General features: G+C 44.8%; 1 protein-coding gene across 3 annotated transcripts in view; it reads right to left on the bottom strand.

Annotated features, from left to right (window-relative positions):
- Window positions 1-1,544: 1,544 nt before the first annotated feature.
- Window positions 1,545-19,112, bottom strand: part of LOC104847383 (butyrophilin-like protein 1) — an 81,842-nt gene continuing 64,274 nt past the window's right edge. The window contains exons 2-5 of one of the 3 annotated variants that reach the window (XR_010321840.1): window positions 13,607-17,181; window positions 13,357-13,494; window positions 12,927-13,068; window positions 1,545-2,464 (exon numbers count right to left, since the gene is read on the bottom strand). Coding sequence is in view for 2 of the 3 variants with exons in the window: in XM_064284163.1 (XP_064140233.1) it covers window positions 13,025-13,068 (44 nt within the window). In the remaining variant the exon portion in view is untranslated. Of the gene's footprint in view, window positions 2,465-10,231; window positions 11,208-12,926; window positions 13,069-13,356; window positions 13,495-13,606; window positions 17,182-19,112 lie in introns of those variants that run through there. The other 2 variants (XM_064284163.1, XM_064284155.1) reach the window with 2 other exon arrangements.

The following is a 19,112-nucleotide window of genomic DNA, read 5'->3' as shown; positions in this document are numbered from 1 at the left end:
TAAATGCCTCTGTCTTAGGCTGGGTTCTCTACAGAAGCAAAACCAGTAAAGCATATGAATAGAGAGAGAGAGATTTACATCAAGGAAATGGCTCATCTGGTTTTAGAGCCTGGAACGTCCCAAGTCTGTGGATCGAGATAGAGGCATCTCCTGACTCCCATAGCCACAGGGGCTGGCAAACCCAAGATCAGCAGGTGGTTGGAAAGCAGGGCTCTTGCTCACAGGCTGTGAAGATCAATGAATCCCAAGTCCAGCAGGTAAGCTGCTGGTTCAAGTCCCAAGAACCGGAGGTCAGACAAACAGGAGCCAGCTACAGAGTTCAGAGCAAGCAAAAAGCCAGAAAGTCTACTTATATTCAGATGCAGGCCACACACCCAAGGAAACACCCTTTCAACTAATTGGCTACTCACAGCAGGTCCCCTCATGGGAGTACACACATGTAAACAAAACACTAAGAATCATGGCCAGCCAAGTTGACACACAATCTTAACCATCACACCTTCCTCAGCAGCCGTAACTCATGACTCAAAAAAGGGTCTTGCAACATTGATCAATATAACTTCCAAGATGAACTGATTACACCTAGCTAATAACTCATTATTTCTGACAAAGCTCTACCAGCCATGACTCGTTATCACTCTTTCTGGAATGCATAGGCAGTCAGTCCACATGATAAAAGATCACTCTTATTTTGTGTGTATAAAACCATATCACCTTTTGCCATGGATTGAATTATGTCCCCCAAAAATGTGTGTATCAATTTGACTGGGCCATGATTTCCAGTATTGTGCGGTTGTCTTCCATTTTGTGATTGCAATTTTATGTTAAAGAGGATTAGGGTGGAATTGTAACAGCCTTACCCAGGTCACATTCCTAATCCAAAGTAAAGGGAGTTTCCCTGGGCTGTGGCCTACACCACCTTTTATCTCTCAAGAGATAAAACCGAAAAGGAAACAAGCAGAGAATTGGGGACCTCATACCACCAAGAAAGCAGCACTGAGAACAGAGCCCGTCCTCTGGACCTGGGTTCCCTGTGCCTGAGAAGCTCCTTGACCAGAGGAAGATTGATGACAAGGAATATTTCTCCAGAGCCAATAGAGAGAAAAAGCCATTCCCTGGAGTCGACACCCTAAATTTGGACTTGTAACCTACTAGACTGTGAGAGAATAAACTTCTCTTTCTTAAAGCCATCCACTTGTGGTATTTCCCTTGTAGCAGCACTAGATGACTAAGACAGCTGCATACCTTCTTTTTATCTCCAAAAAAAAAAAACAAGACAAACCCATTGCCATCGAATCAATGCTGATTCAGAGCAACCCTATAGGACAGAGTAGAACTGCCCCCATAGAGTTTTTACGTCTAGTGAAGAGGAAGTGTGCCCGAAGTTAATGCAAAAATAATGAAAAAGAGTAAAGGTGCAAGCTAAATGGAACAGGGGAGCATATATGGCTGTCAACATATTAACACAGAGAGTACTTAAAACACACATAGGATCCATGAGTATTCTCAAAAAACGAAACCTGAGTAATGTTATCATTGGAAGCTTTATTTGGTTTATAGATCCATGATGGGCAGCATCTTTCTTATAATAAGGAAATGTGCTCCCGAAAACAAGGACAGGTTAGAAATTTATATTGATACAGAAAATGGTGGGAGAGAAGGAAACAGAGCAAAACAAAGCATTTGTTTTCCTTTGCTTTAAAGTTTCAGTTGGTCATTAATTTTATTACACAATTAAGTCATATAAAAGACAAGGTATAAATAAAAAGAAAAGGCAGAGTATACAAACATAATTAAATTTTAAGCTTATCAATAAAAGAAAACAGAGGGTCTGTTGAATATCCACTTAGAACAGTTGAGCACATACATAAATTAAAACTACATGTCAACAAAAATATTTGATATAGCAAAAATATTGAAAGAGACAGAAATTCTTATGTGTGAGGCTGCTAGTACAAATTTGTCCAAGCCCAAGTTTCCATCAAATTTTTAAAAAGGTTAAAGAATAATAATAATAATAACAGTATACTACCTATGACTTTATTGTTTCAGTGAACCATTAGAAACATTTGCAGTGCCTCACATACAAATTTCCATTTACTGGGAGAAGTTCAGTGCCCTCGTCTCAGGTACAGTCTGGTATAGAGGCTTATATCCTTCAGAGCCCAGTCCGAAGACAGAAACCACTCTCATTTGAACTGGGAAAAAGTATATTAAAGAATTATTAACTAGTTGTTGTTGTTAGATGCCATCGAGTCACTTCCAACTCATAGTGACCCTGCATACAACAGAACAAAACACTGCCCAGTCCTGTGACATCCTCACAATCGTTGTTGTGCTTGAGCCCGTTGTTGCAGCCATTGTGTCAATCCATCTAGTTGAGCGTCTTCCTTTTTTCCACTGAGCCCCTACTTTACCAAGCATGATGTCCTTCTCCAGGGACTGGTCCCTCCTGATATTATGTCTGAAGTATGTAAGATTAGTAAAAGATGTTTAACCACTAAAAGAGGCAAAACGGAGCTCTAAAGGATACAGAAATAGCAGATATAGGGAGCAGCCACAACCTCTAGGGCTGAATCACAGCACACGCGGAAGGAAGAAATTTGGGAGAGGGCCCACCACAATACTCAGTGTCAAAGCTCATTGGAGAGGGTGGGACTGTGGCCCACTGGATGGTGAAGAAGTTCACTAACATGCTGCAGACCAGGGCTGAGAGGCAGAAAAACTCCAGCTGGAGGACTGGTGAGATTCCCTGAGAAGCCACCTTCTGGATGCTTAGACTCTCCTGCTGCAGTGCCAACCAAATTCACCAAGGGCTGAGCTCTACTGGGCCTTCTTCATGCCACCAGCAGTCTCATTGTAGGATCGAGAAGAAAAATATCAGATCCAGGAAGAAAAGCCGCTTCCTCTGCTGTCTTGCAGTGTATCTCCAGTACCATAACAAGGTCTAACATTGTGTCATTTGGCAAAGAAGAAATGTTTACAGGGTACAGCTCCAGCATCACAAAGCAGGGAAAAGATGGGTGGATTTGGAACTAAGGGGCAATAAATGAAAATGGACACAGTCTACCACTTCGGCTGCTCAGCTTCCATATACACTACTTTACACACATTTGAACTTTTGTGTGACAACAACAAAAAAATCTATATTTTCACCTATCAAGACAGAGCTATTTTCACAAGTAAATAAGTTCTTACTTCTCCCCCAAATGAGGAGATACACAGTCCTAGTCATTTTATCCATGACTGCTACATTCATTTCTCCTCAAATTCAGTCACAGTTCCACTGAATATTGTTACCTAAGACTATATGATAAAAATAACCTCCAACTACATACATATAAAATAATAAAGGAAAAAGGGAAGAAGAAAAAAAATGGTTTATATATTGCCTTAGTTATCTAGTGTTGCTATAAATACCACAATTGATGGGTTTAACAGGGAGAAGTTTATTCTTTCAAGTCTAGAAGACTAGAAGTCCAAATTCAGGGCACCAGCTGCAGGTGAAGGCTTTGTCTCTCTGTCTGCTCTGAAGGAAGGGCCTTATTACAAATCTTCCCCTGGACTAGGAGCTTCTCAGTACAGGGACCCCCGGTCCAAAGGACACACTATTCTCCCAACTTTGCTTTCTGGTGGTAGGAGGTCCCACTTTCTCTATACTCACTTCTCTCTTTTATATCTCAGAAGAGATTGACTCAGGATAAAATCTAATCTTGTAGATTGAGTCCTGCCTCATTAACATAACTGCCTCTACTGCTGCTTCATTAACATCGTAGAGGTAGGATTTACCACAAGGAGGAAAATCACATCAGATGACAAAATGGTGGAAAATCACACAATACTGGGAATCCTGGCCTAGCCAGGTTGACACACATTTTCGGGGGACACAATTCAATCCATAACATATATACAAATAAAAAGGAGCCTTGGTGACACAGTGGATAAGAACTCTACAGCTAACCAAAAGGTCAGCGTTTCCAACCCACCAGCTACTATGCAAAAGAGAAAGATGTGACAGTCTGCTTCCTGAAAGATTCCAGCCTTGGAAACCCTGTGGGACACTTCTACTCTATCCTATAGGGTCAGTAGGAGTTGGAATCAACTCTATGGCAAGGGGTTTCTATACAAATAAACATACATGAGAACCAAAGTAAAAAGAAACAAAGCTATGGTAGTCCTTGTTTCTGTAACTGGTAACAACGCCAGAGTTGGTATCCACGACTTCTTTCTTCTACTCCTATTCCATGTTTCCCCCACTATCAGCCAGAACCACAGCCGGTCAAGGTTCTTTACCTGGTAGAATGACCACACCCTCACTCTTGGAGGGTCTCAGTACTCAAAAGTCCTGGCCCTTTTTGGTTGCTGTGGTTTTCCATTTACCTCTAGCATTGGGCTTGGAAGTACAAAGAAAAACACATCGATAACTGAAACAAAGCTCACATCAAGGCCTTCTGCAGTTCACCCTGCTCCTGACAACTCTCTTGCACTTTCACATCTTAATTCTGGTAGCAGTTCTCTTCTTTATACCCAATATTGACCCAAGAGAAGTACTCAGTCTGTTATCCCTAATTCCCTGAATTAATACAACAGGGTTTTTCAGAGGTAGCAGAAATTTACTCTGGCTTGGAAAAACTAGTATTTCAGCCATCCCAGAATAGGAAGTATATAAGGAGAAATATTAGACTTCTCTCATCTTAAAAGTCCACCAGCCACCCACTTTCATGGACATTTTGGAATGGCCAACTTTTCTGGTCAGATAGTCCAGACTCCAGAAATGTAGCAAAGAACCCACCCTCAAAATCTGAGCCTCTCAGCGCAAAATCAAGTTGGATAAAGTAAGCTCTACTTCATTTTACAGAATGATTCAGCCTCTCCTGCATCATATCCAAACAGCGCAAAACATTCACAAAGTATTTTCATTACCAAAAGTAAAAAGACCTCTCATACTAAAATTCTGCCCATCCCCAAACAACTCAAACAAAACTCAACTTTTTTCTTCTTGCTACAGGAGAGCACAAGACATGAACTGGCAATTCTCAGAGCAACACACTCCTCAGGAGTCTGCAGCCAGGGCAAGAAGACAGGACTCTGGGGGCCACCCAGCACTCACCTCAGACAGTCTGCAGCTCCTGGAAGAGCTACAGTGATGGAACAGGGACAGTGCTGGGTCCCATGAGGGCACAGCATTGGGGTCGTTGGGTAGTAATGGAGATTCAGCCCCTGGGGAAGCACACTCAGCACCAGAGCCTGAGCTCAACCCCTTCCCAGGCAAGGTTGAAGACTCTTTGCAAGAAGAATTGTTAAGGGGCAGTGGAAGCTCCTTGAGCCCACATGATGAGGAGCAAAGGGTCAGAGACATGTTTCCTGACATTAACATGAAGTATGGAAATAGAGTCCCAGTAAAGGAAATTGATGAGTAAGAGAAAATGTGGGATCCATCAGTCAGGTTACAGAAGGAGACATACCCATTATCATAGTCCAAAAAAACCGCCACTCTGTGGGGAAACTGCCAGACAGTTATAAGAAGCCTAGTGGTAGTACATGCATAAAATTTATCTACCCACCATTCCATAACCCAGAACCCATTTTCTGGGGACTTTCTGATGCCATATGACCTATTCGCATCTTCCCCACAGACCCCCAAAGCCCATATGCCTCTCCCTTCATTCCCCACCTCCACCTCCCAGTAACATCGCCCAGATGTGATGCCTTCACGACCCAGCACGCTGCAGGTATTGTTGTTCCCATATACACATCCGTCCTTAAGGGTCAGACTCGTCTTTTCTTGAGAGATGACCAGGTTGGAACAGGCAGAGCGTGGATCCAGAGTGACAGACCCTGTAGACAGAGTTATAGAATCATGCAAGGCCTCCCCATCCCCATAACAAGGGCACACAAACACCTTCCCTCAGAGCCACGTAGTGGAATGGGGAGAGGGCTGAGCACCGTGAACCAAGAGCTAGTGACTCAATCCCACAGCCTTCCAGGCAGTAGAAGGAACCACAGAGTGATTTGGGGATTAAATCCATCTGAGTGCCCCTGAGGACCAGCCTGGAGTCCAAGGACTCAGGGATATCTATTTGGCATCCCACATCAACCACACCCTCCACCTACCCACCACCATTAATGTGCCTGTATCTGTATCACCATAGAGAACTGAAGTGAGGACAGAAGCCATGGGGCAGGCAAGAAGAGCTCCCAGAAAGGACATACAAGTTACTCACAGGTCTTGAACTGCTTCTTCTGCCAAACTGCAAGAGAACCACATATTTCATATCAGGGAATTACAGACTGTACACATCAAGATCAGCACCGTTTTTTATAAAACATAGTGACATATAGTGAAAAATGTTTAGAAACATTAAGCTGATGTATCTATTTCTCTCTTTCACACGCATACACACACACACAGAGTCATCATAGTTCAGACTTCCCTGAAGGCTAAAACATGAAGATTAACACCCAGGGAGCAAAAGGCTGAAATCCAACGTGAACAAGAAGTCGCTGCCCAACTTTGACCTTTAAATTATGCTTTTCCAGGTTCACAGCCAGACGACATCTAGAAAGCTAGGCTTTACTGAAAAGATTGGAAGAGATCAAAATTTCCAAGACCTCCACATACTTATCAAGAGCCGACTGGCCCGAACTTATAGTTTGCCTCTAAGCAATAAGAAAAAAAAAAAAAGCAATAGATAGAAAGAATTACGTCTGGTTGAGCTGATTTTAGTATACGACCATATGCCATGAATATAAAACTTGGCATATAGCATCAGAGAAATCTCATCCACTTAGGAGGTAATAAAGAGATTTCTAGAAAGACGAAGAGAGAAGTTCAAAGAAGGAAACATGCACATGCAGTGAGAAGGTCAAATGCTAGGGGCTTTTCTCCCCAATTTATCCCAGAGGCAGGAGCAAATATTCCTATAGATTTTGGAGAACCAAATATATTGCATCTAGTCATCTGCTTCCCCCAAGAGCCCAAAAAGATTACAAACTTCCAGGAGAAACCCCACTGTGGCAAGCAGGGTAAAGGTCCCCCAAAATGTCCATCTATTCATCTGAGAACCTATGAATATGTTACATTACATGACATAAGGGACTTTGCAGATGTGGTTAAGATTAAGGACTATGAGGTAGGGAGATTATCCTGAATTACTTGGATAAGTCAATCTAATCACACGCATCCTTAAAAGTAGAGAGTGTTGACTTATACAGTCAGAAAAAGAGAAATGATATGGAAGCAGGGTTAAGAGATGCTATGTTGCTAGCTTTGAAATCGAAGGAGGAAGAACGTGAGCCAAAAACACAGGTGGCCTCTAGAAACTAGAAAAGGCAAGAGCCTACAGAAAGGAATGCACCCCTGCTGCCCCTTGATTTGGTCCACTGAGACCCACGTCAGAGTTCTGAATTACAGAACTATAAGATAATAAATTTATGTTGCTTTTAGGCACCAAGTTTGTGGTAATTTGTTACAGCAGCAAATAGAAAACTTACATACGCACATCCAACTTGGAAGAAAGCACTAGCTGGGGAAGACATCTGGAGAGAGAACAAGGTTTCCCATGACCTGCACATGGAAAGCCATGGACCCAGAAAATCTTGCATGCTCTGTGCCATGGATTGAATTGTGTGCCCCAAAAATGTGTTTATCAATTTGGCTGGGCCATGATTCCCCCTCCTCCCCTGTATTGTGTGATTGTCCACCATTTTGTCTTCCCATTATTGTGTGATTGTCTACCATTTTGTCTTCTGGTGTGATTTTCCTATGTGTTGTAAATTCTGCCTCTATGATGTTAATGGGGGGGATGGGTGGCAGTTGTGGTGATGAGGCAGGGCTCAATCCACGAGACCCGATTGTGTCTTGAGCCAGTTTCTTTTGGGATATAAAAGAAAGAAGTGAGCAAAGAGACAGGGGGACATCATGCCACCAAGAAACCAGCGCTGGGAGCAGAGCACGTCCTTTGGACCCAGGGTTCCTGCATGAGGAAGCTCCTAGTCCATGGCTAGGTTTATGAGAATGACCTTCCTCCAGAGCCAACAGAGAGAAAAAGCCTTCCTCTGGAGCTGATGCCCTGAATTTGGACTTTTGGCCTACTCTGCTGTGAAGAAATAAATTTCTCTTTGTTAAACCCATCGACTTGTGGTGTTTCTGTTATAGCACCACTAGATAACTAAGACACTGTTTGATAAGGTGGAGGGACAGAAGGGTGCTCAGACAGCCAGTGGACCAGGGAAGGACTGGATCAGGAGGATGATATATCAGTTTTTCAACCTGAGAGAAGTGAGTGGGACCATGAACTCTACTGCCCGGAGCGGGGGTTGACCAAAAATACCCCCTAAAGTAAAAATGGGACCTGGCCCTTCTCACCAACACAGGAGTCTTAAGGACGAGATCAGACCAGCCTCCCCAGTTGAAAGACCTAAAATAATGAAGGGGAGAGCACAGGGATTTCTCTTCCCCACTTCTCCAAGGCCCCATAATCTCCTCCAACCCCCTATTTCTCCTTGGAAAGAAGAAACACAGATTGTTGAGTAAAGCAAAGCCTACAAACATCTCAAGACTCTGAGACGTCTTCAATAGGATAGCTTTTGCCTCCAATGGGGTGGGAGAGAGGGGACTCAGACACAAGATGAGTTGATTTGTAGAAATCACTAAACTATACTTTTCTTCCATAAATGGGAGTAAAATTGTGAACACTTACATATATTCATTTAGAGAAATTGGCATTCCCTCTTTGTTGATCTGCTTTCTGGAAACAAGATCACATACAAAGGTTGGGCTCACCCACGTGACCCCTTTGAGAAAAGTGAGCTTATGCTGTACTTGTTTGTCACCAAGATATTAGTTTACATCCAACTCTAATTTTCCATTCCATAACTGCCGAAGACTACCAAGGAAGAAAGAAAAGAAGAAAAGGAAGAGGAAGAGGAAGGCAGAGAAAGAAGAGGAGGACGAGGAGGAACTGACATTTAATTTTAAGACCCAACAATGTGTCAAGTACTGTGCTTTGCACTTTATAGCACCCTTCATGTGATTTACACAGCAAAACTTCCCATTACAATTTTACAAACAAGATGAGGTCAGACTTTTGTTCAGCTCACACTAATAACCTAACAATACGAAAATGTGGATTCTAATGTAATGGTGATGCTTGTCCTTACAAAAGTGTATACAAGGTATAAAAAAAAATAAGTAAGACATAAATTCAGCAGAGAAGGAGCTAATGGTAAAAGAAGACTATCTGATTGTTATGGATTGAACTGTGTCCCCCAAATATATGTGCTGTAAACTCTAACCCCTGTACCTGTGGTTATAATCTCATTTGGGAAGGGGTTTTCTTTATGTCATGAGGCCATATCAGTGTAGGGTGTGTGTTAAACCAGTCAACTTTGAGATATAAAAAGAGCAGGTTATGGCAGAGGAGCAAGCAGAGATGGGGAAGAGAGATGCCAAGCCACATGGAGATCTTCAAGGAACCAGGAACAGAAGCTGAAGAGACAAGGACCTTCCCCCAGAGCCGACAGAGAGACAATGCCTTCCCATAGAGCAGGCACCCTGAACTCCGACTTCTAGCTTCCTAAAACTGTAAGAAAATAAATTTCTGTTTGCTAAAGCTGCCCACTTGTGATATTTCTGTTATAACAGCACCAGATAACTAGACACGGATCCTCATGGTTTACAAATAAATTCCTGGGAAAGTCAGTAAGACTCTCTAAGGGGGTTCCTCAGGCATCTGGTCCGCACACCTCCTTGCCTCCTTGTTTACCCCCTCTGTCACTCATGCCCCAGATCCCTGACAATGAACAGAAACATCCTGAAGCAGAGGAAGGGCACGTTACTCAGGCCCAGAGGGCACACATCCTGAACTTGCACCGGTGTTAATGGGTCCTCTGTGGAGCCCTTCACTGCATCCTTTCCCTGTATCATACACCTAAGGAGCCCTGGTGGCAAAAACAGTTCAGCATTCTGCTGCTAACCAAAAGGCTAGAAAAGGTTGGCAGCTCAAACCCACCCAACAGCTCTGTGAGAGAAAGACCTAGCAGCATTCTCTCCTAAAAATGACAGCCTAGAAAACCCTATGAGGCAGTTCTACTCTGTCACATGGGGGCACTGTGAGTTGGAATTGACTGGACAGAATCCAACAATCACAACACCATACTCCTGCCTCCCACTGCTATTGGGACTTGCTATAGTTTCATTATTGCAGGCAAACTCAGTTAGAAGTTTACTTCCAAAATGTCTTAAAATTAAATGTAATCCATTTGGAAATCTCTCAAAAATTTGATTACATTTCTTGCACACAAATGACCTGCAAGCCTTCTGTGCTCTCCCCAAATTGACCCACCAAGGTTGTGACCTTCAGCGTGTATTCCCCGCTCTGTTCTACCCAAAATCAGTACTGGGCATTTCTTCTCCTTTACTTCTCATCTCCTCTCTTCTTCCCCACCTACTTTTTTGTCCATGATTTGCTCCCCAACCTTTCCCTTGTAAACAATTTTAAATTCTCCAGGTTCCTCAGTTTCAAATGTGCATGCATTGCCCCTAATAAACCCAACCCAGGGCCCTGAGCCTGTCAAATACAAAATTCCTCTAAAAGGGGGGATAATGATTATGACCAAATATTAGTTACATTTTTGTTCTGTTTACCCAGAATTCTGCCTATATTTTCTGATGGTTCTTGAACCCTACCCCAGGAATACAACTATGCATAGCCTTGGCTCTGGACTCTAGATTCAGGACCCCTGCTCTAAAGCAACATGCTGGGAATCCAGAGCCAAGGACTCCCCAAAGAGCCTGATTCCTAGGCAAGCCAGTGTGGCTTCTGAAATCTCCCTGAAAATCCTAATCTACACAGTCATTAGCCTGCTCCTGTATCTCCTGGCAACTGAGTTCTCCATTGTTCCTGACAATACCAGCAAGAAGTATCAGTAGAATGTCATGTTTTCAGAGGGTGTTGCTAGCCCTAAGAATGGCCTTCAGGAAGGGCCCAGACAGGAGGCAGATCTGTGGACCAGAGGAGAAGTCCCTACACTTAAGATGGAGGCTACAAAAGTGACAAGGAGAACAGGGTCACTCATCCCATCCTGGCATAAGGTCCACTGACAGAAAAGTAGGCACGGACAAAACTGAAGGCTGGGGCCTGGGTGATGTAATGCCACAGGAAACATCAGTCACTTACCCACATTCAGCTGGGCCTTCCTCCAGGCTGAAAGGAAACACACACTGGTGAGACCTGAGCCAGACCAAGCCTGTTCACCCTGAATTGAGTGGCCCTCCCTGCTCCTCAGTCCTAAAGGGCTGACTATCCAGAGGGAGACAGAGGCCGGAGGGAATGAGCTCCTGCAAAGTACAGAGCTGGCCAGGGGTAGTTACAGGGAAGGAAGCCTGGACTACAGTCAAATCCCACACTGTCCCGCTGTTGCTGCTGTGTCACCCTGCACACTTTTCCTGTGAACATCACTGAGCTGTTCTGTGTCTCAACAGCCTCCAGAAGGCCTATTCTACCTGTATTCAATGCTGTCACAAAGGATCAAAAACTATAAGTGTGAAAATACGTTAGGGATAAAAGTATAAATTATTCCATAATTGTAAAAAAGCATTATTATACCCAGCCTTTTTTTGGCAAATTTATACCTGAGAGATAAAAAAGAGGAGGAATGAGTAAGAAGCAGGGCTATGACACTAACTTCAGGGTAAAAGTGACCATCCAGTCTCAAATAAACTATTTCTAGACATAATAACACCACTATTCTAGGGAGCCCTTCGTTCATTTCATCTCATCTCCCACGCACTCAGCCCAGTCCTCTCCCCATCACATTTTTTCTCAACTCTGATACGAACATACATAACAAAACATTTGCCCATTAAGCCATTTTTACATGTTTATTTCAGGGACATTGATCGCATTCTTCTTGTAGTGAAACCCTTATCGCTATCCTTTTCCAAATTATTCTACCGCCATGAACATAAACTCAGTGCCCTCTGAACAGTAACTCGCCTTCTCCCTCTCAGCCCTAGTAACCACTAATAATCTTTAGTTTCCATATATTCGACTATTTCATGTAAGTGAGATCATACGGTATTTGTCTTTTTGTCACTGGCTTATTTCATCAGCATGTTTCCGAGGTCCATCCATGTCGTGGCATGCATTAAGACTTCATTTCTCTTCATGATTGAGTAATATTCCATTGCAAGTATATACCACATTTTCTTTCTCCATCCATCTGTTGATGGACATTTCCATTCTTGCCACATTTTGGCTATTGCGAATAGTGCTACAATGAACATTGGTATACAGGTTTCTATTTGTGTTCCTGCTTTCAAATCTTTTGGGTATATACCTAGGATTGAGATGGCTGGGTCACACGGTAGTTCTGTTTTTAGTTTTGTGAGGAGCCACCACACTGTTTTCCAAAGTGGCTGCACCGTTTTGCATTCCCACCACCAATGCATGAGGGTCCCCATCACTTTTGGATCAGCACCTACAGGAGCTGAAGAACCTGGCACTCCCAGGAAGGAAGTGTGTGGGGGCCTAAACTAAATGACCCCACTTATTAATACAGCTCCTGTTATGAAATCCCTGAGCATCTGCCTTTTGGCTTCCAGGTGGAGACTGAGAGCCGGGTCCATTGAAAGGCTAGGAAACCTACAATATAGTGCACAGGTCAGGGCTTGAGGGAGCAGACCCAGGATGCATAACAGATTCCAGGGGTCACCACCCCCTCCTCCAAGATTCCCAGCACTGGGTGGGAAGCAGAGGCCCAAGTCCAGGAGAGCCCCAGGAGCAGGATTCCTCCCACCACCACCTTCCACTACTGCTCCCACGGATCATGGTCCTCATGTCTATGCCAGAGATACACACAGACAGGGGACATCTGGGCACAGGTGGAACGGGAGACCCAGGGATATTTGGAAAGTCACTCACCAGCCTTGTAAACCTTCTCCCTCTGGTCTGAAAGGCAACATACAGGACATGAGGTGACCTAAGGACCACAAGTCTTCCCCAAACAGGACACTGAGAGTTCAGGAGGGAGAGAAGAGCTTGCCCAGCTCTGCCTGGAGTTCATCTGAAAGAGAGAAAATAAGTATGCACTCCAATATCTAAGAAAAGCAAAGTCTGTGTGCCTGGAGAACCCACAAAAAAGGCCCTCTCCATATGCTTGAAAAAGTACTCCCTCCACACCCATCCAAGCACTGATGGCCCCAGCTGCCCTCTCTGGCTCTCCTGAGCCTCCTGCTCTGGTCAGGGGCCCTGGGTCTTCCTAGAGGCTACAGCCACGGGCTCTACTCCTGCTGTCAGCATTCCCTCTCAGGACCAGCTCTGTCCTCCCCGAAACCAGCCCGTCCCATCTTACCTCTGGCCTTCAGTGTCTGCACCTGTGTTAAATATTCTTTCTTGAGAAAATAGCCAGCCCCAAAGATGAGGACCACCAGGACCATCAGGCTCACGGCAAAAGCTGGCTTCCAGGAAGAGGCCTGGGGGAAGAAGGACTCTGCAGCCCAGATAGAGATCGCGTCAGGGCACACCCAGGCAAGCACAACCCGGCTCACCCAGGAACCCCATCCCCTCCGTCTGCCCCTGCTGGGAGCAGGAACAGCTCTGACCTGGGATGAAAATGGCCTTCACCTTCTCCTGGCCCAGGATAGGGTTGAGGATGGAGCAGGTCACGTTCCCCACAGAGCTGTCTCTCACCACCAGCGAGACCTCCAGGCGAAACAGACCGTCAGCGTCTTGGGCATGGGCCTCAGAGGAAGTCAGCAATTTCTCTCACTAAGGTCTCTCCACTGAACCTGGGGCTTCGGAAACCACCCGGAAGCCCTGCAGGCCACGTGAACCCCATCTTCCTCCTGCCCTTCCATGAGCACTTGAGGGCCACAGCCCACAACTGTGGGAAGGAAGCTGTGGAGCCCAGGAGACCGCCTTGTCCCAAGTGCAGTCCCGGGACCCTGGCAGCATGACATGAAGGGAACAATCTGAAGGTTCTATGGAAAGGCCACCCCCTAGTGGAAACTAAGGAAGGAGCATATGGACTATTTAGGAGCTCTGAAGGGGGGTTCTGTTCTTTCTAGCCACACAGGTAGAAAGACTGAGGCCCAGAGAAAAAAGAAAAAGAATTTTTCAAACCCCTTTTCTTGAAATGCAGCCCAGGAAACATAAAACAAACCATAAATCGCCAGACCAGGCCAGGAGAAAGAAAATGGAGTCATTACAAAAACTTTTCAAGGACAAAAGTTAAACTAGATCATAACTTTTGTTGAAATTAAGTCTTTGTTGGACTTACTCTAGGAAGCAGGGAATATTTGAAATTAAGAGATTCATGGGTTTTGTTTTTTTGTTTTGCGTTAATTACCCACAAGCTCTTCTTCATCCAAACTGATCTTACTTTCATCTTCCTGTCACAAAGTGAGAGAAAATCTCCTTCACTCAAGGATAATTGTTCCCCTGAGCTCTGGAAACCAAACGTCACCATCTCTTCTAAGGCCTGGTCCCATCAATCATCATCTCCCTTTCCTCTCCTCTCTTCTTCTCACCTCTCTCTCAACTCTCGCCTCCCTACCCACTGCCATTCACTTGGTTCCGAATCATAGCAACTCTAAACGACAGAGTAGAACTTCCCCATAGGGATTCCAAGGCTATATCAATCTTCATGGAAGCTGACGGCCACATCTTTCTCCTGCGGAGGAGGTGGTGCAACCAAAATGCAGAACTTTCTGTTAGCAACTGGGTGTCATTAGACTGCCCACCAGGGCTCCCACTCCACCTTGCCCAACGCTAGTTGTTAATGTCTTCCTCTCCACCTGCTTCTTTTCCTGAACACGTAAACGTGTTCAATTTTTTGCAGTCTTCCCCCCTTCTGTCATGCATTGAATTGTGCTCCAAAAAATGTGCATTAATTTGGTTAGGCCATAATTCCCAGTATTGTGTGATTCTCCACTATCTCGTGATCTAATGTGATTTTCCTATGTGTTGTAAATTCTACCTCTATAATGTTAATGAGATGAAATTAGTGGCAGTTACGTTAATGAGGATTAGGTTGTGTTTTAAGCCAATCTCTTCTGAGAAATACAAGAGAGAAGCAAGCAGAGAGACGTAGGAACCTCATACCACCAAGAAGGCAGCACCAGGAGGAGAGTGCATCCTTTGGACTTGGGCTTCCAGCAAGGAGAAGCTCCTAGACCAGGGAAAGATTGATGACAAGGACCATCCTCAAGAGCCAACAGAGAGAGAAAGCCTTCCTCTGGAGCCGATGCCCTGAATTTGGACTTCTAGCCTACTAGACTGTGAGAGAATAAATTTCTCTTTGTTTAACTCATCCACTTATGCTCTTTGTTAAAGCACCACAAGATAACCAAGACACTTTCTTAGAAGAGTAAGCTTTATAATCCATGAACACCTCTATGTTCTCACCTCTCACATACTTCTCAACCCCCAACAGTCTGACTTCTCCTACTATTCCATTGAGTTTACTCTTGGTGACTTAAAAAAATCTCTTACTTGGCATCCCAGAAGTCACCCTGCAGCTCTTCTTCCTCAGTCTCACTTCAGCATGAGGTACTCTTGACTCCGTCTTGAAACCAGCTCCATTTGGCTTGGTCAACCTTCCCTTCTGCTTGGTTTGTCACCTCTCACACTACTCTCCTAAGCCTCCTTCCTGGACTTTTCTTCCTCCCCTGCCGCCAACTCTTTAAAGGCAGTAGTCGTCTCAGGTTTGGTCCTTGAATCTCCACTCTTCTCATGTCACACATTCTCCCTGGCTTCTTTTTGTTCCAACTGCTTCTCATTAAATCACTTCCAAAATTAAATGAATTAAGCATCTCTGTCTCCAAATTCCCCTCCTTTTTATCCACATCCCTATGAGTTATCTTTATGAAGATTCCTCATGTACACTTCAAACTCAAAATTCCACAAGAGAATTCATCATTTTGCCCTATCTGTGGTAGATTGATTACAAGTATAGCCCAGGGACTTCAACTTCTTTATATTCATGTCACCATTTGCACATCACTTTGTAGTGCCCTCTCACTCTGACTCTTGGGGATAGGGCATGTAACTTGATTTGGCTAGTGACAAATTAACAAATGTGACACAAGCAAAGATTTGAAAACTGCTTGCACCATTGGGCCCTCTGCTATTTCCATGGGAGGTACATGCTCAGGCTTGCCTGTAGGATGATGAGACTCATGGAACGTTGCCTCGTCACCTCAGTCTTTACAGCTAAAGCAGTCCTAGCTCAAATAGTACCTCTGTGCAAATAGTACTCGAAATAACTTTTTGTCCAGTATTGACACCTCTCACCACCCTGACCCTCATTCACTCCCACCAGCTATAAGGCCTCCTTGTGTGTCCCGAACATACCAGCCACACACCCACCTCAGGGACTTTGCATTGGCTCTTCCTTTTCTTGCAATTCTTATCCCCCAGATATACCCAGAAAAAAACCCAGTGCCGTCGAGTCGATTTCGACTCATAGCGACCCTATGTGCACTTAGCTAAATCCCTACCTTCTTCAGCCCTTTGCACAGACAGCATATTCTCGATAAGGCCCAATTCAGTCTGCATTCTAGTCCCCAAGTCAACATCCTGATCCCCTTCCTCTGTTCTACTTTGTCTTTAATCCTCACAACTTGCCACCTTCTAACATCATCTATAACCTACTTATTTATTGTGATTTTTCTATCTCTGCATTTAGAATATGAACTCCAAAGAGCAAGAAACTCTATTTGGTTTACTGATGTATTCTAGGTGCCTACTACAGGGCTTGGCACATAGTAGGGGCTCTAAATTATTTACATTGAATAGATGAATGAATGAGTCTCCTTTTTGGCATCTATAAAATGAGACGATAAATTAAACTCTCCCTGAGGTTGCTCCCAACTCCAATACTCCAGGACTCTAGAATTTATAGACCAAGTCAACAACCTGCCACCTTCACCTCCAAAGTGGCCTCTTCATAGTAGTCTCCCTTTTTAAAGGAACAGGTGTACACCCCATCATCAGAAACCTGGACCTTGTCGATGTGAACGGCAGCCTCCCCCCGGGTGAGAAAAACACTCACCGGTGAGGCCCACCTTGCATATTGGGGCATCTCCTCCTCCTTCTGCTGGTTCTCATAGATGAACACTGCTTCTGGGAACCTGGAACACAACCACCGCAGCTCCATATTCTCTGCATTCACGGCCTGGGACAGGAAGCAAGGCAGTATGGTTTCCTCACCCAGCACCGCCACAATGGGGTCCCTGGGACCAATCACCAGGAACTCATCCGTGGACAAGAGAGGAGAATGAGAATGCTGGAGACACAGGCAGATTGTGGAGAACACACACCATCAGGTGAAAACTGGAGATGACCACGGACTCCTGAAGGAATGAGCTGTGAGGATGCTGAATGGAGTGAGATGCTCTGATCACAACATCATGGCCCAGAAATGATGTCAAAGTGCTTTCCTCATAAGCCTTGTCTCCTAGGTCCAGGCCCTTCCTTGAAAGGCTCTTTCAAGCCTGAGTGTGCATCAGAATCACTCAGGGGGTTGAAAAACACAAATCTCTGAACACCAACCCCAAAGCTGCTAATTATTTTTTTTTTTTTAAGAGAGGTCTAAAATGTGCATTTCCAAGGAATTCAACAAGCCACTGATGCATCAATGGTAGAATCCTAGCTTCCCATGCATATCAAGCAGCTTTTGGTTCATTGTTCATGGCATCACCAAGAGTCAGGGCCAACCTATGGCAGTTAACCACAACTACAATAAACAGTTTCAGGGATGTAGATATGCTGGTCCAAGGACCACACTTTGAGAGCCACAGCCCTAGCCTGGACCCACCTCAGAACAGGACTGAAAACCAACCAGAGGCCACCAGAGATCTAGGCCTGAACTCTGATCATTCACCACCCCCAAGAAATTCCCCACTCCCAGGCCTACTTTTCATTATTTGTGCCCATATCATTCTCTTGCGCAGAATTTAAAAAAAAAAAAAAAAAAAAACTCAGAGTCAAAAGCTATTACTGCATGAAACCCGCCCTCACTCCCATGGCTCCCAGGAGCCTCAATCACTACTTGTTAAAGAAGATACACCATGCCGGTCACCCACAGCCTTCTGAGGTGAACAGACTACAACATGGCTCCTCTACAGGGCAAGTCACCCTGGATCCCCAAAAACCATCTTCTCTGTTGCTCCACCTTGGCCCGGACCAGCATCATCTCCCACCTGGAGAACAGCAGCACACTGGTCTCTCCTCCCCCGCCTACCCTCACTCCAACCCCATTGTCCATTTTCTACATGGCAACCAGACTGACCCTTTTGATGTGCGGGCCACAACATGTCAGCCCGCACTCTGCTAGAAGCCCTGCAATGGCTTCCCGGTTCCCTCCACTGACTCATAGGCTCTATGGGGTTGGTCCCCAGGACTGCTCTGACCTCGACTCCTGCTTCCCTCCCCCTCACTCCCTCTGCTCCAACCAACACTCACATCTTGTTGTTCTCTGAACCACCAGGCACTCTGCCAGCTGAGCACTGGCTGACCCCTTCTGTGAGAACACTCTAATCCCAGAGACCCTCACGCTCACTCCCCTCCTCTCTCAAGTTCTTAGTCCGCATCTCCCTTTCTTGACCACCTTATTGGGCACCACTGCCTTCCAATGACCTCCTGTCTCTGCCTCTGCAACACTGCTTGTACCTTCTCTACTTCACTCTTTCATTGCCCTAATCTCCTCTAACACACTATAGTTTTACTTGGTTTATTGCATTTAGAATTCACTGCCTCCTGCTAGAATGTAAGGTCTATGGAGACAGGGAGTCTCTCTCTGCTCTGTTCATAGAGCAACACCTAAGCTACAGTAGACGCCCCATGAACACTGGGAGAATAAAGTGAATTAATGCATGCATGCATCTTTGCTTAGGACACTAGTGGAGCAGGGAAATAGGGAGAAAGTTTTTCTCAAATATTGTCTATTTGGCTTTTCTAAACATAAAGAAGTCATGGTGGGGTAATTATCAGAACTCATTACCCTTATTTAGGGTTCAGAGATTTTTTTTTTTTTTAATATTTAACTACAAGTGGTGAGGTGCATTATGACCTATCTAGAATAGGCCCCTGCCATCTCCATCCTCC

The sequence above is a fragment of the Loxodonta africana genome, chromosome 1, assembly GCF_030014295.1.
Source record: "Loxodonta africana isolate mLoxAfr1 chromosome 1, mLoxAfr1.hap2, whole genome shotgun sequence".
NCBI lineage: Eukaryota > Metazoa > Chordata > Mammalia > Proboscidea > Elephantidae > Loxodonta > Loxodonta africana.
This window is presented reverse-complemented; position numbering and strand designations above follow the sequence as displayed.